Source organism: Colossoma macropomum, unplaced genomic scaffold (genome assembly GCF_904425465.1).
Source record: "Colossoma macropomum unplaced genomic scaffold, Colossoma_macropomum, whole genome shotgun sequence".
NCBI lineage: Eukaryota > Metazoa > Chordata > Actinopteri > Characiformes > Serrasalmidae > Colossoma > Colossoma macropomum.
Window position 1 is genome coordinate 28099388 of NW_023494802.1, and position 23509 is coordinate 28122896.

Below are 23509 nucleotides of genomic sequence, written 5' to 3' on the forward strand. Positions count from 1 at the left end.
AGGGAATAATGGACATTTTCTTTTCTGAGCCAAAGAAGAAAAGGACCATCCAAATGTTACCAACATAAAGTTCAGAAGCCAGGGTCTGTCATGGTATGGGTTGTGTTAGTGTCCATGGCACGAAGTAGAAGTATAAAGAAGAATGAAACATAGACCATTTTCCCCCCTCGTGAATGGGCCTCCATGATACACTATCTATCTATCTATCTATCTATCTATCTATCTATCTATCGATTGAATTGAAAGCCCAGACCAATATCCCTTTGCCACAACATAATTCCTCTCTTCAGGGACAAATACTACTTTTGTACTTTTGCAGTTCTTATTTTTTAAGCTGTACAAGTACAATGTGACATACTTTAGACCTGTGTGTGCTCTACCCACCCCCTCAACCACCCTCAAAAAAGGAAGAAAAAAAGAAAAAGAGCTTCCATAATGAACAGGTAATGCATGTAAAGCATCACATGAAGGTCACAACACTGGTCGCGTTCAGCAGAATCAGTCAGGTCTGAGGTGGGAGGCCGGCTCCCACACAGATTTCTGCCGCAACAAAGTGTGCAGATAGTGAAAGCCTGAATTACGTCAGTGCGAGGTGAACGCCAGAGCAGGGAAACTGCGGGATAAAAGGAGAGTTGCTGGGAAATAGTCACGTTGATCCGCCTTGTTTTCTGAGAGGGAATCGGAAACCCCCTTCAAGTCGCAGCCAGAGGGGCGCAGCAGAGGGCGTGTTCAACAACAGCATACAAAACAGAAACATTCTGCTTCACAGACGGTCGGAGCTTTCGTGGCTAGTGGAGTTTCTTCGCCTGCATTCGTAGTTTTCGATCTAAAAGTATCAAAGATGAGGGCAATTTACATTATTCTTTTGGTAAGTAACGTTAAATGTCCTTGCTGTCGATGTGCTGTTTGATTTGCGCAGTAAACGTAGACTACGTGACTAGACGAAGAGCGCTGTATTTTACTGATAGAATTGGATGCTTTTACTGTATTTCATAGAAAATGACATGCATTTCAAGTGTATAATAAGTTTCGTTTCTTTTTTCATTCGTATCATTCGTTATTTGGCATTAATCAAAGCCCACCTTTCCTTTCGGTTTCGGTTTGCTTGTACAGGCTATGCTAAATAATGGAGTAGCCAAAAGTCTAGTTTTGCGTAGATATTTCAGAATGACGTTTTTACACCTCAGACATTGTCAAACGAGGCTGAAGTTGCCTTTCTGTTCGCCAGCTTCTTGTTCGAAATATCACGCTCCACCTTAAATTGTGCAGCAGTTCCATTCTGGCGCCTCGAGCATTTAAGGTGGAACGAGAAAATTCCAACAGGAAGCTGGCGAACAAGAAGCTAACTTCAGCTTCGTCAGTGTTAACGAGTTTTTGGTCGTTTTTTAAGAGCGCCTGTTTAAGTTTCGTGTAAACATAAGCTGAGAGTTTTGGGGACTTTCCTGTGACAAGGCGGGCTCTGGGCTAAACGTCCGCTTTTCTTTGCTTCGATCGCTGATGTTCTTCGTAACTTTCACTTTGTGTTAACCCCTTTAGGTCTTCCCTGCTCTGGTTTACTCCTGTAACGAGCGAGAGTATCTTAAAGATGGTCAGTGCTGCAAGATGTGTGGCCCAGGTATGACAAGACCTCACAGTGCACTTATAGTAACGTCTGCTTTAATGAATGGAATTCTCCATCAGTAAAAAATATTCTTTACAGCAGGGCGGCCAAACTCAACCACTAAATCGGCCATGAATCTCAACAATCCCTGGGCCAACTGTGTTATTTCATTTTTATTTAACATATTGTTATGACTCCAATTGGCCATCTTTCATTCAAAATATGCCAAAACTACAACAGCAAAAAAATAGCCATTAAATAATTGAATGATTAAAAAATAATTCTTAAATAAAAACAAATTGTCTTATATAAAACAACAGACTACAATAGCTGTGGATAACTGTTAAACCTCTGTAAATGTCCCCAGTGTACAGTAGTACACCTGGCATCATTTGGTGATCAATGGTGCTGTCCCATTTATCATTGTTGGGGAGTGGTGAGCGCACACGTTGCAGAGCTTGCTGGGAACTTTTTCCTCAGGTCTTGTGTTTGACACATGGGCTCTACAGCATACTGAATGAGTGAAGACACGCAAACTGTTCTGTATTTGAATTCGGCCTTAATGTGTCTTAAATTTATTTGACAGCTCTTGGCCTGAACTGAATTATTCAAGCTATTACTGAATGTGGCACCTTGTGTTTTGTTTTGTGGTGGATTTTGGATGTGCCCTCGTTCTACAGACAAAAAAAAGATTAATGTTCACTGTGACTATGTTGCAGGTACAAGGATGAAGCAGAATACAGACTGCATGGATCCACACTGTCAGCCTTGTGAAAATGGAGAATACCAGGACGGTTTCACTCAGGAGACCAAATGCAAACAGCAACCTTCCTGTGACCCTAGTGAGTTTATATTCCTGAACAAATTCAGTCTATTTATTTAAAATGCAAAGGTACCAATAAATGTCCTAACACTAGAGGTCAGAGCCACATAGCTACAGGGCAGTCTTTCTTCACAATGTATCAATACCTATACTTCCATACTAAACAATGACTACTAGTGCTAGACCTTCGGTTTGGGCCATCATTGTTAAACCACCTTTGAGACAGTGCTAATTTCTGTTAGCACCCCTTTGGGAATCTAGTAGTATGTTAGCCCTAAGCTAATAGCAATTCACAAACTTTTTTTTTGGCCTTCTAGGCTGAACATGAACATTTGAAGCTTCAAAAGACATGTCCTATATTTTATGTAAAGCTTAACAGATATTAACATGTATTTTACTTTGTATGTAGCAGTTTTACAGTGACTTTACTTCAGTAAAGGGTCCTGGCTTAGAGCTACTGTTACTGTTCAATTTCTGACAACTCACTGAAACCAGGTTAGACTGCGGCTCATACATGTAGTGAGTGACGTATCAAGTTCCTCATGGAAATGGCCCCACTTGTTGTAAATCAAACTGTGACTGGTTAATTCCTCAATTCCTAATTATGTTGGGGAATTTTTCAAAATGTCTGCTTAGTCCAATCACTGAGATGTACGAAAAGTCATTCAGAGAGCTGCACTGTAGAGAAACTTGTTGACTCGGGTGTCTTTACAATAGTAATATTGTAAATAGTGACAGGAACCAGGGGTCACACCATCTACAGTGCAAATGAAGCCTTTTTATGTAGTATCCATAATGATTTGTGAGCCAGCATGTTTCTTTATATGTAATGTTAAAAATGTTAATGATGGCAAAATAAAGGCAAATCTGAAAAAAAAAGCCAAGAATGGATTTTAGACAAATTTTGTTTAAAAATATGAAACAGTCAGACATCTTGCATTTGTATCTGAAGCCATTTTATGTAAAAACTTTCTGGGAGGAAGCTTTACTGGTATTAAACACTCTGGGCATCTGGTTCTGACTCTAATTTTCTCAAGAAAATTACATTTAATTATGTAGAATTTTTAAAAATTGAATCCTTTTTAATCTGACACATTACGCCTTCAGTTCAGTTCCTAGGGGAAGGCCAGCTAGGCTGTATCTACCTAAATACCTTGACAAATAAAATCCTGATTGGACAGTTTTCTGTTGGGCCTTAATGAGATAAGAGTATTGGTAGACAACAAGAAAGATGAGTCTGTTAAACAAAAACTAACCAAAAAAATCACAGACATGTAGTTTTTTATTTCACAGAAATCATTAGGCCATCTCCAAAGGCTGAGGGTTCCCCACTGTACTATATGTACCAATTATTCCATCTTGTGTTCTAGCAAAATGCTATGAAATAAGGAAGAAGCCTGACTGAACATGCTTAAATGGCCAACTGCTAATTAGCATGACATCATTTTCATGATGCTAATTGGTGGCGATTCCCTTTAGTCACTGTTAGCAACGTTACTGTGAGCATGACCCAACCGTTTCTTTAATTTCCACTAGGGTTTGTTTTAGTGTTGACTGAATTTGCTCACAGTTTCTACTAGTGTTATGCTGAATCATCTCATGTGTTTTGCACATTTTTATTTCAGCTCTACCCCTCTTGTCCTTTTCTTCTTTGAACAGATCTATTTTTTCAGAATCAAACTAATCCAAGTAAAACAGAGCGCACTCAATGTCAGTGTATGCCTGACCATCACTGCTCCAGTCTACAATGCATTTCATGTGTGAGAAACACAGTGTGCCACCCGGGGGAACAAGTCAAGAAGATTGGTAAGTGCATTACATATTGAGATGAATGAGAAAAGGAAGCAGGATACATGCAAAGATGCAAAGGAAAGCACTTGGTAGTTGCGGGCATTATAGTTCTTTTCAAAGTTTTGAATCATTTCACTCAATTCATTAAAATTATTTATTCTTAGTGAATCATTTACCTAACTGTTGCATTAGGCCTGTGCCAGTAACCAGTCCTTGTATGTTCACAGTCATTGCCTATGGGAATACACAATTTGTAGCCATTTCATTAAAACAAATGATTAAACATTCCATTTTGTCACTGTTAAAACAATCATAACACTATATAAGCTATACAGAATGTTTTGGTAGTGACAGTTGTAGCTAAATTTGAGCATAACTCAGAAAAGCTAGCCATTACATGACTAGCAAACACAGCTTAGAACAGCTGTACACACAGAAAAACATAATATTTTTTGTTCAAACACAGAAAGGTTTACTTAATTGCAGAAAATATGTGTTTCGGTAATGACAATTCATAAGGTTACACACTGATTTTCATGATATGTGCCTCAGTGCATAGAGTGTGTTTAACCAGAACACAACAGTTAAAAGTTCAGTTATGTATACATGTATATCGCTGCTGTCGGAAGAAAACCTTGTATCTCCATTTTTTTCAGGTATTGACATAATTTGAAAATGCCTGTTGCTCTTTACAATGTGTGTTAATTTCATAAAGAATGGGCCAAAAGAAACCATTACCATTTTGGAGATACGAGGTTTTCTTCCGACAACAGCGATATGGAATATGTACATGTACATGGAATACTACTGTCTGTCTGTGGTTTGCACAAGTAAATCAACAAATCAACAAACTGTTTATTTTTTTTCTTTAAATTGGTGTTGAAAGAATTTTTATAGTCACTGGGGGCTGCGGTAACCTGATTAACATCACTGGAGTTCACAGTTTTATTAGAGCTGAACAGGACAGTCAGTGAACTTGCTACACAACCACTAGGCCATCGCTGTCAAAAACTGATCCAAATGCACTTCCCTTATAATCTCTTACTCTCAGAGTAAAGTTAGCATAGCCTTTTAACAAAAAAAATCTTTTCTAAAGGTGATATAATGACATTATAATCTAGTTTTTAAAAATCAACAAGAATCCTAATGCTTAAAAAGACCCCAATACTATTGCATATTATTTACTTGCCATATCACTCAGTAAATTTTGGTTGCACTCCTGAAAATATTTTTTAGGTGTTAATTGACACACAAGAATATTTGGAGACTCTACAAGTTGTTCATTCATACCCTAAATACCACTCGTGACTGTGGTTAGTTTGTTCATCCCCTGAATCATTTAGTTGCCATGAACAAACCTGTGCAGTTATAATATGTGTCACATAGGCTAAGTAAGCTAAGCTAATATGTAGGCCACGGCATGCAGGTGTGAAGTCGACTTCAACACATATTCAAAAAATATGATGAAAAAGAATCAGTTCAGTCCAAATATTTGTTTAAAAAAATATTAAACATTCACAAATGAATCATCACTAGTAAACTGGCCAAGCTGAATGCATGTAAGCCTGAGACTTGACGACACTCTTATATATAGCAGAGGCATCCTAAATCTCACAACACTGATATTGTTTTCAACATCATATGTTTAGTTGTTTTTTGAAAACATTCTTTTTCTTTATTAAAGGCAAAATAAAACTCGATACAACTCAACGCAGTACACTCATATTTCACATGCCATTACATGGGACTGCTGCCATTGAATCAAAGCTTACAAAACCTCCATAGTAACACTATGGTTTTAGTCGACATGTTGCACTTGAATGTTGCATATGATATCAGACATGATTGGCTTTTACTTTTCTATTGTATACTTATCTCCTATAATCCTTTTTTAGTTTTTAATTGATGGAAATGAATTTGATTTCCCTGAACTTCAAAATAACAGATTTTTTGTTATTTAAATAGTGAAAGACTATCAACATAAGTGTTCTGATCATTCATTACCAACTGTCTAATACTGCTGATACACAGATTTATAAGTTTAGCCAAGTTTAATGCAAGCAGAGTTTTGTAGCTTACAAGTATCTGATTGCTAATGCTGATGTCATTTGTTCTTACAGGCACCCAGATGTCTGACACAGAGTGTGAGCCCTGTCCTGAAGGAAAATTTTCCACTACACTCTCCGCCAGAACCTGCTTACCATGGAAAGAGTATGTCCTTAGTCTTTGTTTTACCTTTCAGTTTAATTTCCAGAAGCCTCCTCAAAAGTGTAGACACCCACCATCAAAGTACATTTTTTGATAGTATCAGTGAAAATAAGTTAACCCTACAGGGAACTTCTAACTACAGGGATCTGCTAATTTTAGTGCGCAATTTATTTATTATTTGTATGAAAATATGAAAGGTGCCATTACTTTTATACAGGCCACATTTTATGTTTTATTTTTGTCAATATGTTAAATTCAGCAAATAAACAGTACATTTAAACATGCAGTGTGTTCTGTGTAGAGCAATGGTTCTCCAAACAGTTCTCCAGATGATCCACGTTTTTTCGCCAACCGAAAAGCATGTTAAAAGAGCAAAAATGTGTGGTCCAGGGGTTTATGGGGACTGGTTTGAGAACCACTGGTGCAGAGGATGTGTACTTATTTTCATTTCGAAAATAAGCAAAATGTAATTTGACCATGGATGCACAAACTTTTGCATACTGTATACACACACAATACATATAGTTTAATTTTGACCAAATTAATAATTACCAACACTACTGTGTTGGCACTGTCAAAATATTGTGCTCAGACTTCAACGCCTGCTATTTTGATACAGTCACATCATCAAAGGGACAGTAGTTATCACAAAAGCCAACATTCCTTTCTGGTCTTTCCCATACTGTAGGTGTTCCTCGGGAAATGTTGAAAGTGTGCCAGGCTCTTCCACATCTGATAGGATCTGTGGTAAGTAAAGACCTATACCATTCAAAGGACTTCCTTACCTGAATGTTTGGGTCATATATCAATCACGTTGTGAGTACACGTCAGGGCAAGTACTGTTGGCTAGAGTACAGTAACCCACGCAGGAAGTGAAACCTGAGAGTGCGTGGAACAAAGCACATGGCTGTCAAGTCACCCATCTAGTATCACTTCCTTTAAGACATTTATAGACATAACTAAACTATCAGTTGGGCTGTCCAGCAGACATATGGCCCAAATTGTTATCATACCTTTTTTTGTATAGAATTTCACATCAATAGTTACTGTTAATTTTTTAACGCTCAGTTTTAAGTAGTAGTTTGAAACCTGGAGAAAACAAAACACTTATTCTGTTTGCTGGTTTAAGAAAACCAAACTTTTTTTTCCTACATAATTCTACATAATTACAACACTGAGAACAGCTACCTAGCTAATTTTATTAATGGTCCTGCTGGTTTGTGCTGTTGTCAAAGATCATATATAAGGTAAACCAAGAAGCGCATGTCTGTTTAAGTCAATAGAACAAAAAATTGTACCGTTCTTGTCTGCTCGAGTCATTCACTTCACCTCTCCCAAGTCTCATGTGGCAACATCAGCAGCCTGTGCAGAAAAACCTGGCTGAAAAAAAAAACAAAACAAAAAGAAAAATGTTTTTCTTAAAAAAACTCAGCCAGTTACAGGACCCCAACAATCACGAAAATGGTCACAGGTTTGCTGTTATGAAATGGCGAAAAATATTTGCCAGAGTTTAGTCAAATAGACATTATGAATGGGGCTCAAGTCTGTTGTCTGCAATAAGAGAGAATGAGTCCCTCACCCCTCTCACCAAAACCATGAGACCATTTTTCCAGAAGTATGTTTATATGACAGCTCTCTCTTCATGAATGCCCTCTGCTATTGTGAGTAAATGGCTAGACTTCTTCTCTCACACCATCTAGTAAGGAGAATATCACCACAAGTACACCAAAGTAGTAATGACTTATCCTTTACTGCTAATACCAGACTGAGGAGCAGAAAGGTGTAATTATTTTGTTGAAAATACTACTGTTCAGTGTTAACAATAAAATTATCAGTAAACCTACTTACTGTAAATAATTAATCAGATGGCCTGTTGTCTCTTTCTTTCCTGAATGGGCTCCTCCAGAAGTTTACTCTTGATTTAGTTTGCATCAGTTTGAGAGATGCAGCTGCCTCATGTACTGTATAAATATTTATGTGTGGATAGCCTGTGACAGGAAATCACAGTGTTTCCTTTTCTTTTCTTGCAGAGCCTCACTCTAATGTAAGACTGGGTGTATTTATTGTCCTTGGGCTTGTGATCATCGCTGTGGTCTGTGGTCTAGTGTTCTACTTGTACAAAAGAGGTAATATACATACGGTATTCTTTAGTGTGTTTATTATGTATTTCAGACATCATTTAAATTTCCTGAGAATTTAACGGTTGCTATAAATTGCTTTTACAAAAAAAAGTGAAAAGAAGTTAATACATCCTCTACCGAGATCACACTTCAGTGTAAAAGTTATTGAAAAAACCTAAAATAAAATGCCATATGTTAAACTCAGCGGATAAATGGAAATGGTGCGCTAAAATTAGCAGAAAATGCCATATTTAAGTTCCTTGTAAAGGATGTGTTAACGTATACTCACTTTTGCATACGACTGAATATGTAATTTCATTTGATTTAATGTCCAGGCATTGTGCAGAATTTATATATACGTGAAAGCTTTAACTATCTGTGACGGTTTTTCATTTGGTATCATTATTTTTAAACTTTCAGACAGAACAGGATCTGCATGTCTAGAGAAAAAGGTAACCAAATTTCTTCCTCTTCCTGCTCCTTACTGTATGTGATGTAGGCCATAGACCTAGGATTATTTGCTCATCTTTGGTTTTAATGCCCCCCTGTTGTTCCTCTAGTTACAGCAGCACTGTCCTGCTTTGTTCCCCAATAAGCCTCAACCTGCTGAAGAAAAAATAGTTATAAACGTTGAACAACAGCCGGCCTTGGAGCATCAAAATGAACCGGAGGAGGACACTGAAGATGTGACCAAACAAGATGACCATTTTAAGCACGGCCTGTCCGCAAACGGATTGCCCATTGATCAGGATCATAGCAAAATGTCTTTTCTTTCTCAGCCTGAAACAATAAAAAGTGCAGATGGAAGCTATTCAGATGACCTTTAAGATACGCATGAGGTTGTGCTAGATGAAAAATTTTCAACAGCATCTTTGAGTGCATTACTTTGTCACGTGTTGTTATGCTGCTTGTCTTGGGGACGAGGAGCAGTTGGCATTTGCTATTAGAAATACAGTTCTTAGGAGTAGCTGTAACTTTTGATTTCCATGGAAAATAATTTCACCATACTGAGCAAAAAGCAGAAACTTGATGACTCACAGATACTTAAGAAGCACCTGCCCATTGGCTTTTATTATAGGTAGGTTTCAGATCAACAGGTTTCCTGTTCTTTTACTAAGTTAAGGGAGATTGTGTTAAAATTATTGTCTGAGGTAACAGACGGTATTCTACAGAAGCAGATTAAGTTGAAAACGCTGGAGTATTTCTTTCAACTGGAACTGTATACAGTCGTGGCGAGAGGAACCAGACATCCAAAGCATTTAATGCCTCTAAAAGCTCCCTCACTTCCACTATTACGTGGAATGGTTCACTATGAATACGCTGCCTGATGCTAGTTTTGAGATAAGATATTGGCCTCAGTTGTACTTTTTAAATACAGTCATGGCAGAGGAGCACATGCAGGGTGTTGTGAGGCAAATTAATTTTTTTCTGATTTACCTGTTTGTCTCAAAACTCAGTCAAACCGTGAGGGAAAAAAAACACCTCTACCATAATGCTAATTTCTGCTAGCATCCCTTATTGGAGCTGGAATTGTATTTCTCAGCGCTAAGCTAACGACAATTAGCATGAACATTTTTGGCAATTGTTGATAAAACAGACATTTAAAACATCTAAAAGACATTCCATGTTTCACTTGACGCTTGTGGCACACATATCAGCATATATTTTACCTTGTAGCAGTGACTCTTACAGAAGCAGCTGTCATTGTTTTCCATTTCTAACTGCCGCTCCTGTTCACAGTCAGTGATGTATCTAGGACTTCCAGACGGCATAGAGTGATGTTTATTCTTGCTAAATTGGCCCCGCCCATTGGAAATCAAAACGTGATTGGTTGATTCCTCAGTCACTTCTTGATTACACTGATAGTAAATGTACTTTTAAAGTCTTTTAACTTTTAACCAATAGGAGGGCTAGCTTAGCTATATCCTGCTAGATACCACAGAGGACTTTAACCCTTTCGTTTCCACCCAAAACCTAACAATGAAGCAAGAGTAATACTGTAATACAGGCAGGGTAGTGAATAAAACTAAAATTAATTAATAAACTAATTAATAAAAATTAGACACGTATTCTTATTTTCCCAGAAATCACAGCCCTGAGAGTTCCCCTTTGATTTTACCATTATCAGCATTACATGTAAAACTCAGAAGACACGTGTAGACTCACGGGTAGTTTTAGACATTAAATAAATGGCTATATTTGCAGTGTAGACATCACAACCCCGGTTCCTGTCACCGCCACTGTAAAGAGTTTCTCTACAATAAACAATTTAAGATCAAACCACCCTGAATAACTTTGTTTACAGTTTAATTATTGAATTAGGCAGACATTTTGAACTTTCAGTGGTTTGTGATATGTAATAACATGCAGCCACTTACATCATGTTTGCAGATGCATTTTGTCAGCTGTTTCGATGGTACAGTATCCAGCTAACGTGACCTCTGCATGTTCTAAACCTCGGCTGCTTGTGATACAGTGTGTTATTCTACTCTAATTTTGAGCTGATTTGTATTTTCTAAGAGGCTCTGTGTTGTGCTGGTGGCTTATGAGAGGTGTTGCACTACTTTGTGTTGCTCATCATTTGAGATGAGTATCCTTGTAATATAGATCTTGTATGTATAGTATTGTGCCAAAACAACTACAAGCAATAAGAATTGTTTGTTAAAGTTCTTAATATCCTTGTTAGAACAACACATATCTAGTTCCTGACTTAGATGCAATCCAGACATTGCATGAGTTTGTTAAATGAGTTAGTGTTGCTAGCCGTATTTGCATAGTACCTTAAGTTCCAGTAAACCTAACCTGTTTGCCGTGCTCACACAAAGTAATTTACTTTTTTTCCATTTGTTTTTTGACTGTTTAGTTGTAAATAGGTTTTTTTTTATATGTCACTGTCTTTTTTAGTATTTGTGATCAGACATGAATGTAAGAATGAGATGTGAAATAAACATTTAAAAAGAACTGATATGATTCCTAGTCACTTTCATTGAGCCAGGTCTAAAACTCCAACTCTTTCCATTAAAGCAAGTGAGGCTGTGCTACATGGATGCATTTTAGAGGTGCAACACTGCAGCAGTCTGTTTCCTCTTTCCGTGATGTGTATTGTCCTCTGGCACAGTGAGACAACCGACACATAGTTGATCGTGTGAAACTTTGTTTAGAGTGAAGTGCCTCATGTGTATTGGGGCTGGGCAGTTGTGCAGTAAGTCCATTAGAGGGCGATGTTGCTGGATAAAAATTAGGCCAAAGAGCCACTGGGGACTCCAGTGTCCCTGATCATGTAAATTCAGATTGCCCTCTCAGACATTGAGGAACCCTTGAGCCAGAGCTGAATTTAACTGCCCAAACATAGAAGAAGAGTGTAGAGTACCTCCATACATTGCAAGTTAATTATCATATGAACTGCTGTCATTTCATTCAATAAAACTACAGTGTAGACTGAAGTACTACAAAGCTAGACATAATGTGTTGTTTTTCGATGTTTCATTCAATATTCCAAGTTTTTTTTAGTTAAATGATAAATAGTATCTTGTACTTATCTATTTACAGTAATTCCTTGGTAGGTTTTCTGTCATTCTGAATGTTAACTATTATAACTTCATTGCAATGTTTTACAGCATTCTTAGTCATTAAATTATTATTTTTTACATCTTACTAATTTGTTATAAATTGTAAAGTAGTAACATCATCATAGAAATATTTTTTATATTATTGAAAATAGTTATTTCAACCTTTTGAACAGAAAGTAATATTTAATATTGAGTAACATTTTTGAAAGAACACCTTGGTTTAAACATATTAAGCCCATCACTTAAAACGCTTATGTTTATTTAATAATGCTAATGCTAAAAAAAGTTTGTGCTGAAAAATAAAATTGATATATTCAAATAAATTCCCAGTGTAATTTACAAATACATGGAAAAAGATGACATCAGTGCAGTGATGTACCTCAAGGTTAAAGCAGCTTTTGATGGAATACATAGCGCCATTACGGAGCATATTTAGCTGCATCTTTGTTTATTGCAGGGTACAACACAGCCATATGCAAAAGTTTGAGGGCCCTAGTCATTTTAGGTCATTTTCCATTACATTTTAGTGAACATACACATGCTCTACAGAAAACACACTTCTGCATATTTAATGCACAATCACTGTTTGTTTGCTGAATTTAACATATTAGAAAAAAAAATAATAATACTGTTAATAAAAAATATGTTAAACGAAATTGCATGCTAAAATTGGCAGAAAAATCCCATATTTCAGTGTGTTTTCTATATATATATATATATATATATATATATATATATATATGTGTGTGTGTGTGTGTGTGTGTTTCTTCTATTTTCACTTAGAAAATTAATAAAACATGTCATTTGACCACCAGTGTTTAAACCATTGCATAGGACTGAATATAAACCACAATGACGCAGCTGCCCGAGCGAATGATTAGAGTAGCCACTTTGAGTAAAGCGTATGAACATATGTCGGGATCAGCCAGGCTCTAATATGACATACTTGTGACAGATTGCGCCCCAGAATTTCCCACCATTGTGTGACACCTTGGTGTGGCCCACAAAAGGCCCCCAGCCCTCTGCCGGTCATGTTTAGACTGGGATTACACCTCATTTGGGCCACCTGTAAGAAGCGGACTCCAGAGGAGGATTACTGGTCCCAGTGTGTTTGTAGTGGATGAGCACTGAGGGGGTCTGTGCATTTCAGACGCACTTTTTTAGCACCCAGGAGTTTTCTCATTATCCCTGGATTAACAGGCCACAGGCCTTTGAATTTACATGGAGAGACCTGAATAACTAGCATGGGATGGGTCTCCTTTCACCATCACCCCCCCCCTCCTTTTAAAGTCCCCCTTTACCCTGGTAAAAGGAGATAGAAAAACACAGTTCTGTCCTCCTGGGGTTTAATCCTGTTGATGTGCATATGTGTATGTGTAAAAAGACACCTTTATCTTTTAACAACCATTACATAAAATGATCCAGTAATCAATGTCATGAAAATCAGTCTAATATTTTTGACTTTTTGCACATGTACATATAATCAATGACAGAAATATAGGCCTACTAATCTCATTTTGGAGCACAGCTGGCCTACTACAGTGACAATTCTGACTTTTTTTACATGACTGTGTCATGGGCATAACTCTTAACACCCCTTTGATATTAAATTTAGAAGCTGCCTTTGAGGAAAAATGGGATATAAGACCCGACTGGCCTTTGGTGGTCTGTCACATCGTCACGATGGATTTAGCCAAGATAATGGTGTTAATTATCACCCCGCAAGACGGAGCAGTTTGTGCTCTTTAATCCGCGCTGACCTGCATTGTTTTAACAGATCAGTGCTAGATATGCAAATCCCTTAATGGCAGGGGCTTCCCAGATAACACGACAGCTGAAATCCTCAAAGGGGAATGGAGCACTTTAAAAGGGCAGTTTGCTCAATGTTTATAAAAACCCTATGAATTCTTCTTCAAGAACTCAAACTGTTTCATCTGGCTAGAAAGCATTTTCAATGAACTGCTATGAATGCTGAGCCTCCATGATTCAACTTCATCATAAAACTTAATAAGACTGATAAACTCTTAACAAAGCCAAATTTCATGTTATCATTTATAGTTATACACCCAGGATTTCTATGTCATTTTGTGTCGTAGCATGACCAGTAGTCAGTTTTTGTTTTCAATTTTCAAGTGTTTTATTTTAGCAAAAAATAATTCAACATACTCATGTAAAAGCATTTATAATTTACAATGTGTACAACAAAATAAAATTTACAACTATTTACAACACACATCTCCAACTCCTTTGGTTTGTGAACCAGGTATTTGGATAGAAGCGTCACTGTAAACTTCATCACCAGCACAGTTCATGTCCATTTGCTGGAATTGAGGGCTCAAAGTGCAAAAAAATGAACAAGAAAAACAGTCCTGCATGGATTAACAATGCAATCGACTCTGTTGTAGAAAGTCCTGTGCAGAATAACCAGCAGGTAAATAGCCACTCCTCGATGCCCAGTTTGCCCACCACTGGCCAAAGTCTGGCCCATTGTTGGGATACACTTTGACGTCAGTGGACTTCACCACTGGTTCTGAAGTTGCCGTCTCTGCCAGGGACCAAATTTTGGGTTTCTGGACTTCAACACTGTGCTTACACTGCTCATTGGCAGACACGCACTCTTCCTCGCTCTTCTTCTCAGCCACAGTGCTGGAAGTGTCTCTCTGGCTCAGTTCCTCTGGCTTGGAACCTTCTTCATCTCCAACGCAATCGCCCTCCACATCCACAACCTGAGGTTCAACTTCACCTTCATCTTCTGAACATGGCTCTTTCTGTGGAGAAGAACCTTCTTCCTCACTCTCGCCCTCTTCCTCCTCCTCCTCATCGCTCTTGCCCTTGCACGCCCAGCTCACTCTGTTCTCCTTCTTAAGTCTCCTCCTGGCATTAGCAAACCATGTGGAGACCTGGGTCAAGCTCATTTTGGTGACGATGGCCAGCATGATCTTCTCGCCCTTGGTGGGATAGGGGTTCTTCAGGTGCTCGCTCAGCCAGGCCTTCAGAGCTCCAGTGCTCTCCCTGCTGGCTGCCTTGGCCACCCGGCTGGGGTCGTGGGCAGCAACTGCAGGACGGTACTGGGGGTAGTACGGTGCAGCCCGGGCCAGGAGAGCCTGGGGATACGGAGCGGCGGCCTTCAGGTCATATGAACCAGCCTGAAACAATAAAGGATGAACATCAGCACTGATGTCAAGCAAGGGTTCAATACATGCAGTACATTCAAATACAAAACCGAGGTAAAAAAGTTTTAAATCTGCATTTACAACTTAAGTTTTAACATTTTTAATTCAGCTGAAGGCAACCAGGTTACTGATTTAAATTTGTAAGGCAAACAAATGAAAAGCAACGAAGTTACTGAAAAACATCAGAGCATCATCTTTCTGCTACTTTCGTTTTGGACTGTGTAAATAAGAGCTCCAGAACAGCAGAGTAGGCTAACTCACCATGTGCGCCATGTGTCCAGGGTGAGGCAGCGGGATGAAGCTGTAGCCGCTCACGGGAGGGAAATGGCCGGGCAGCAGGGGCTGGTAGCCCGCGGCCAATGGCAAAGTCCTGTCCAGGAAAAAGTTCCCGAATCCTGTAGTTGAGGCAGGCATGTTCACAGTCCAAGTGAAGCGGCTCTGGCTGAGCTCCGGGCTTTATAGTTGGAGCGAGTGTTGGTGGGCGTGGCCAGACGCTCCTGATTGACAGGAGAGCTCAAACACTCCGTCTAAATCCCTTCAAAGGAGAGGCGAGCTGCTTTTAGCAGGCGTGAAAGGGCGAGTAATAAGGCTGATGTGCAGATGAGGAAAGTGCTGTGGTTTCTGAAGGAGGATGATGACGATTAATGCACCTACAGATCTAAATCTGAGCTTTTTTTCTTCAAACTTTAAAAAAAACTCGCTCCATAAAGTAGACTACTGAGGGTTTATTACACATTACAGTTCTTAATACAGCTTTCCACGGTCAGTGTAGCGCCCAGTCTGCGAGGACTTCAATTGACTAATGCATTATAAAGGGACTTTTACGCTGTAAATAAATAAATTAATAAATATAATTCAAAATAATACATGTAATATAATTATAAGTAAAAACATACAAAATAAAGCATAAATATGTGCAAATATATTTAGCTAAATTAAACCAATTTTAGACGTTTTTAAAAAATGTTTAAAAAAAAAAAGTCTGCGCTGCTTCATGAAGAGAAGAGGGCCAAACCCAAACGGTAATCGCGCACATTAACGGGTCGGAATCCACTTTTTCAGCCATGCTGAGTGTGTTTCATGTGTGTGTGTAAACGGGACGATCATCATTACAAGCGATTAGCTGGATTTCATTAGCAGCGCTGTGTCAGGTCTGTCTCCCACTTTTACTGCAGTCGCTCCATCTGCAGGAGTTAACACCTCCTCCACAGTTTCATATGAAACCGCCATTTACACAGGAAAAAGCGCCACATTCACCCTCCTTACTGAATAAACGCGCTGTTTACATTCACACTGACTGTAGATTGTGTAAAATGTTATTCGTTTATTCAGCTCATCCTTTATAAAATTAAACTTAAGTCATTTTTCGTACGTGGCTGCACTGCGTGTGATAACTGCGTACAGGCCGACTCAGACACTACAGTCCTATGCTAAAGATAGGGCTGGTTAAAACTCCATGTTTTGCTGATTTTCTGAGAGAAACTAAGTTCACACATCCTGTACAGAGAACACACATTGTAATGCACAATTACTGTTTATGAGTATTTGGGAAAAATTAAAATGTGCTCTGTGAAAAAGTTATGACACATTTTATATTGTATGCTTTATTATTTTCAGTATGTTAAACCTTTGAGTATGTTAAAAAAAAAAGCAGAAATTGTGCAGTAAAACTTGCTCAAAAATGCCATATTTAAGTGTGTTCCCTGTAGAGGACTTATTAACTTACTTTCACTTATAAAATCATAATTGGACATTGCATATGACAGTAGTACTGAATATTTTGGTTATCTGATTATGTAGTTAACACAGCTTATTTTATTATGACTGAATAATAACTAAAAAAAGAAGAAGAAGAAAAAAGTATTAGTATATAATAATCATTAGTAATAATACTACTTCTATTACTGCTATTTCCTCATATAATTGCTAGTAGTAGTAGTAATAGTAGCTTTAATAGTGGCAGTATCTGTTGTTTAAATGCTTAATTTTGTTCAGTTAAAGTCTCTTTATTAAATGGCAATAGGTAAAGAGCAAAAATGCAACAATGCTTTACCTGTTCATTAACTTCTTATTCACTAATTACTTGTTGGAGAAACACAATTACATTTTATGACTACACTTGAAAGTAATGAACTGTGTAGAACCATAAACCACAAACCTCATGACCTAAAAAAAAACTGCCACAAGAAACATTAACAGTGACTCTATATAGAAGCAGTACAGATGTCACACATGTATCAGAGTATAAATCAAAGCTGTGGAGTTTTGTAAGGGGCTGGTCCTGTTTGAGTTGTTGTAATGAAATGAGTCTGAGGGAGGCAGGTGGGGACTAATGGATATGATAATGCACCATAACACATGCTAATGGCTGCAGCAGAACTCCTCAACATACATACGAATACCTTTACTCCCCTAGCCTGGGGGACAAGAGCACAGCAAACAGGCCAAATACAGCGATTTACAATGGACCAATAGACCTTTTACTGGAGGAGCTGAAGGTGGATTCTGAAGCTAAATTCATGTTTTTTTTTCAAGTTAGGTCTCCATACTTTTGCACAAAGTTCAGTAAGACGTGAAGTTTGTCTACATGTTCTGGATATTTTAAAGAAATGTTCTTGGATTTCATCTCATTGTACTTTAGGTGTATTATTCAGTTAGTAATATTGAGACATTATTCAGTATTCTGAGTTGTTCTGTAAGTGGTATGAATTACTATGAAACTAATATGTAAATTGCGCAGTAAGTAGGAGTGAAACTGAAGTATAGATCCACGTACATGCACTTCAAGTTTACAGGGTTAATACACAGCCATTGCATAAGACAAAGTGTGGCATTATGAAGTACTCAGCGTAATGCTCAGTTAAAGCTGTGCAGTTAAAAAGACCAGAGAGAGAATTAGGGAGAGCTATGCGAGAAATGGAATTTTCTGGGTAGGGTTCTGGCCCCTTGGGCCAAGAACAAATTTGCTTGACTTGTACAATGGCCTGAACGGAGAGCAAAGCTGAGGGCTTACGCGCCATCTTTGCAGATAAACAGCTCTGGGCAATGGCCATTGTGTCCATCACACACAGACTCTGTTTTCTTTCCTTCCTCCTGGCCCAGATCGCACACAATGCAGGTGTTCCACATGCTCTGGCAGGTCCAGTTAACACCGTTTGCTCATAGGATGTCACTCGTTTGCAAAGAGAGCTGCGCAAAAAAGGCAGGCAACATTCCACAAAGGCCTGTATCAGAAAGTCGGCAAATAAAGAGATGGAGGGTGCTGACTGTATTCATTAACTGCACAATCCATCTACTGAGCCTTCTGACAAACAGTGTTCTCACATTTCTATCAAAGTCTCATTTTGTAACAGAAAACAAAGAAATTAAATGAAAGTGATCATCATGTCTGCGCAAGTCTTCATTAACTGAGCATTCTCTCTTTCATGAGGTGTTTTTTATTTTAACAGGAACAAAACACATTAATCAATATCATTATTTATTATTTTGACTAATTTTCATCTGCAGTTTCCCACATGTTTGGTAATAAAACTATTTTGTACCCAGCTTATTTCCCCAAAAAAAGCAATAAAGAAAGGGTCCTCAAGTATAACAAACTCATTGAACTAATTGCCATTTGATAAGATATGCAAATGTACCCCAAACAGTATTCCTGCAATATGTAGCTCTTTTGGAAAGCTGCCAGGTCAAGCTGAGGGGCCAAGCCTCAGTATGTATGGCCTAATGAGCTGATAATGACAATGGCCAAAAGGTGTGACTTCATTTAGTGGGCCTTGCATACCACCGAGCCAACAAAAGGCCTGAGCACGTCATTAGAATAGACTGTAGTCAGGGGCTGAATCAGATCTGTTAACAAAAGCTTGAAGGGAATAAACAGAAAGCATTTAACACCTTCTTCATGTTAGTTTTTCTTTCTGAGTAAGTGCCCTTTTTTCCCCCGCTTGAGGTTATGAGAGGAAGCCAATAGCGGCCTTTTATCGCTTTGGGTCAGAAAAGGAAATATAGCAAATCCTGTGGAATTATCTTCCACTTTAATGTATGTCTAGTGCATTGCTGCATCTGAATAGATGTGGATATTTTCTACTTTATGTCTCAATCGCAGCTACATGATAATAAGGGAAATGTCTACTTCACACCTCTGGAAATTTCCTTTCATACTCTTCCAGTCGTCTTTTTGTGCTAAAAGCTTCACTATGCCGCTGACAAACTTGATACACTGAAAACTCAACTAATCAAACTAGCATGCTAATCTACAGAATCTATCTATAGTAAAGAAATGTCAGATTAAGTAACTAATCAAACTGATAAAACCTCGCATACTGAAAACCATTGTTTTGCTTGGGCCCCCGAGCCTCCAGTGGAAACACTAATGGGATTTGCCAAGGGCCCCCAGTCCCAAATGGAGGGCTGTTAGCATAGCGTGAATGTTATCAAGCTGTCCCACCCCTTCGCTATCAACTCCCCCCCTCCACCTCCGTCCCATCTTTTGTCGTTTTCCCTTATCAGCCCCACTCCATCACTCCCTCTAACAGAGAAGTGGCACTGCAAGCGACTGCCAATGGGAGGATGTCTTTGTTGGGGGGCTGAGCGGGTCCCGCCCCCCGCTCTCTCTCCCGGGTGGGATTTGATTGACGGCCCCTGCGTGGGGTGAGTGACAGGTGGCGTTCGTTAGCCTGTGACAAACACTGGGCCAGAGATGAGGCCTGGCTCATGGGTGAAGTCCCTGGTGGCATGTGTGGGTGCAGGGGGAGGGCTGCAATGAAGCCTGGCTCACCTGAAGACTACAACAGTGATGTTAAACGTAAGACGATGGCTTCAGCAGCTTGGCCTAGCTGATCCAAACACCAGTTACCGCATGGTCCAAGTAGGCCTATAGTGTAGACTGAGAAAAGGGAAAAAGAACAATGTACTATATACTGAAAAAGGATGTATTGCATGTAGTTATTTCAAATATATACATAATTCCTACATGAATAAAACATATTACTTTGACTTATAGCCAAAAGCAAGTGAACCAGGTAACACTTTGCTGAAGGGCAGCATTCATAAGGCTACATGAATATCTGAATCTGAATCTGAATCTGAATATCTATTTAGGTTTTTGTCAGTTGTAATGAAAGGCTTATGTAGATGTCATGTAGCTTTATGGATATTTAAAGTGAAAAAAACATGATGTAATATGTTTATTTATATGGAAATGATGTGCACATTTGACTAAGATAAATTCAAAGCATTACTATTTTTCAGTGTAGAAAACTGTAAGATCTCCACAAATAACACTCTTTACACTGAACTGGACTTGATCCACTTAAACATCCTACCATTTGTCTTGGAGAATTTAAATTGTGGGTCCACAACTCAACTCCTCACTCTCATAACCACATATTAAGACATCAGCTTTTTAGTAGTGGCATAATAGTAACCACTTAAATGCCCACTCACAGATCCATGCTTCCATTCCTTAATTCTACAACTTAAAGGAATTTAAGGGGTTAATAATTACATTATAAGGCTAGTTTCTAAGTGGATGATTTATTTCCCCCACTTTTGTTTATATGCAGCTATAGACAGTTGCTTATGCGATAGGTTTCTCCTCTGTCACATGACAGTACAATCAAAGCAAAGATTAGTATGTGCCTCCTCCATGGAACACAAAGCCTTCTTTAGCATCTTTTCCAATAAGCCACATAGCATATGCTAAACCCTTAACTCACTTGGATGAGACCACTAAGTTCTAGCCTGAGACCTTGCTGACACCTGGCTAGCATATCAAAATGTGTCGCTAGCCAAGGACGTCACATGGCACAGCTGGGGCTTGAACCTGGATCAAAATACTACATTTCCTGGATGCTCTAACTGGAAATGTTATGGGTTTGAAATGACACTATTTGTTGTAAGGTAATAAATTCATATTCATTCATATAACATAACATCCTGGCTAACGGTGTCGCTTGCTACAGATGTCATATGGCACAGCTAGGGCTCAAACCTGGGTCTGAATGCTGCATTTCCTGGGTGTTCATACAGGTAACATGTTATGACTTAATTTATAAATTCATGCTTGTAAGTAATGGATACTTTCTATATCCAGATCAGGATGCTGATTTGTTCATCTAAAGTCTGTAGATTTCTTTTTTGCAGTTAGCATTTGTAGATTAGCATTAGCATTCCAACCTCTTCTGTGATTCAACAATGAACTAGAGTCTCTAAATCATACGTTTTTTCAAAAGTATGTTTTCAAATATGATTTTAAGCTCGTTTAGACTTTTTCATTATTTTTTCAACAATGTACCCTAGCATAAATGCTAACATTAGCCTAGCATTTATTATATTTTCAGATGAAAATGTGTTATTTATTAATTATAATTTCAACTTTAAAGACAGAAATCATGGTGGAAAGGGTCTGTCACACAGATGTTGGAGAGCAAAGGGCAAGTGCTTGTGTTTGTCATTAACAAATGTACTTTTATGCAGTCATTTTCTCCCAGCTAGGCCTCACAATCAGTACCTGGGGTGCTTGTAAAGCATCTGTGACGTGACATCTACATTTCGGGCCATTTGTAAAACAAAGGCTACAAGGAAGCTGGAGGCCTTGGACTGCAAGGTTTCAACCTCCCCTCCTCCGCGGCACAATAGCAAGCCCTGGACTGCCGCAGGGGGAGTCGCCCTCAGATGGAAATGAGCAACCAAACCAACAATGTAGTGCCTAATCTCTTCAGAGGACCAGGAATCAGTTACACAGCAGTGCGGTCCGGCTTACCATTGAAAACACTGGCCCCCACCAAACACCATTCCTGTGAGCACACACACACCCTGACCCTCCCTCATGTGTAGCCGCAGGATCCCCTTACACATGGGCCAGATACAAGCTAGCCCCCCCTACACCACGACAACAGAAGGGGTTGGAATAAGTGGGCCGTAGGGGGGCCTAGGCCCCTCAAAGCACAGGATTAGAGCTAATGTGCCCTCCCTGGGTTCTAATCTCTTCAGAGAGGGGACTTTGTTTGAGGGCTGGAGGGCAGTCAGATAAGTATCTATTACAGAAACTCCTTCTTATCTTGCAACACCCCCCCTCCCCACCAATGCCCTTCAAAAAACGAGGCACAAAACCCCTCGCATGTCTTCCCCTCTCACTCCTCTGATACCCAGAAAGAACCCAAAAGCAAGTGCTGCTGCCCTTTCGGCGGCTAAGCTGGAATTAAGGGCTCAAGCCCTATGGAAGGCCAACAGGGCCCATATTTACTCCATCTGGGTAAGCTCAAAGCCAAGAGGGTTGATGGGAATCAAAGGCAGGGTGAAAAAAGCAGGAAAGAATAGAAGGAGCTGGTCTTTTCTCTGTCGCCCTCTCCAAGTTGGAGGGAAGGTGGGAAAACCGCTGGACACAGAGGGCCCATGCAAAAGATCTGATAGGGTGTAATCTTGTTAGGCTCATCCATGAGTGTGATGAAAAGGAGACTGTGCAGATTATCAGTAGTGTCCAGCGTAAAAAAGTTTCGAACGTCTCATCAGCTCAACATTTCTGTCATATCAACACCTTGTAATTCCATTTACTTACACCACTGGACAACAGCTGTGTGAACATCTCATGGTGAATGGACCAATAGAAATGGTCCAAAATGACTCAAAAAGTCTCCAAATATTAACATACATTAAAGTTAAAGACGCTTTTTTCCTTCTCTTATCCATTTTATTGCTATGCCCCCTTCATGTTTTGAGCGACTTATGGACAGAACTTTCAGCGAAGCCTGAGCAGACAATATGTTAAATACTAACAACATCCTAACATAATAGAAATGTGGGAATAAATAAAAATATTAATGATCTTTATCGTTGGGATGCTCAGGGTTGGGATGTAACGGAAAACAAGTATTGGGAATACTTATTCAGAAAACAGAACTTAAAATCTGTATTCAATCCAAGTTACATTTTTTAAAGGCAGTGTTCAGAATGTAGTTGCATTTTACATTTTTAGGGATATACGTTTAGAATACTTACGCACTAAATATAAAAACATACAGCCTTTAAAAGAAATACCATTGATGCTTGTTTATTAACTATTTCAAAATCAGAGTATGGCATGTAGTGAACGTGCTTGTTAGATGAACTATGAAGAGAACCTCAATTAACAGCTCCATTACAAACAACAAAGTTCCTGCTAAAGCCTGAGTAGACTGATAAAGCAATGTAATAGGCCAGTTATTAATCTCAGTATAACTGAGCTCTTT

At 38.9% G+C, this 23509-nt stretch overlaps 2 protein-coding genes across 2 annotated transcripts; one reads left to right on the forward strand and one right to left on the reverse strand.

The window, feature by feature from the left end:
- Window positions 1-580: 580 nt before the first annotated feature.
- On the forward strand, window positions 581-11503 carry cd40 (CD40 molecule, TNF receptor superfamily member 5). Its single transcript, XM_036591805.1, has 9 exons — window positions 581-868; window positions 1537-1615; window positions 2320-2442; window positions 4083-4229; window positions 6335-6425; window positions 7111-7169; window positions 8453-8548; window positions 8963-8994; window positions 9103-11503. The coding sequence occupies exons 1-9, from the start codon at window positions 842-844 to the stop codon at window positions 9367-9369; spliced, it is 921 nt and encodes a 306-aa protein (XP_036447698.1). The 5' UTR covers window positions 581-841; the 3' UTR covers window positions 9370-11503.
- A 2986-nt stretch (window positions 11504-14489) lies between these two features.
- irx7 (iroquois homeobox 7) lies at window positions 14490-15698 on the reverse strand. Its single transcript, XM_036591409.1, has 2 exons — window positions 15546-15698; window positions 14490-15257 (listed from the first exon to the last, which is right to left on the reverse strand). The coding sequence occupies exons 1-2, from the start codon at window positions 15696-15698 to the stop codon at window positions 14490-14492; spliced, it is 921 nt and encodes a 306-aa protein (XP_036447302.1).
- Between the last annotated feature and the right edge of the window lie 7811 nt (window positions 15699-23509).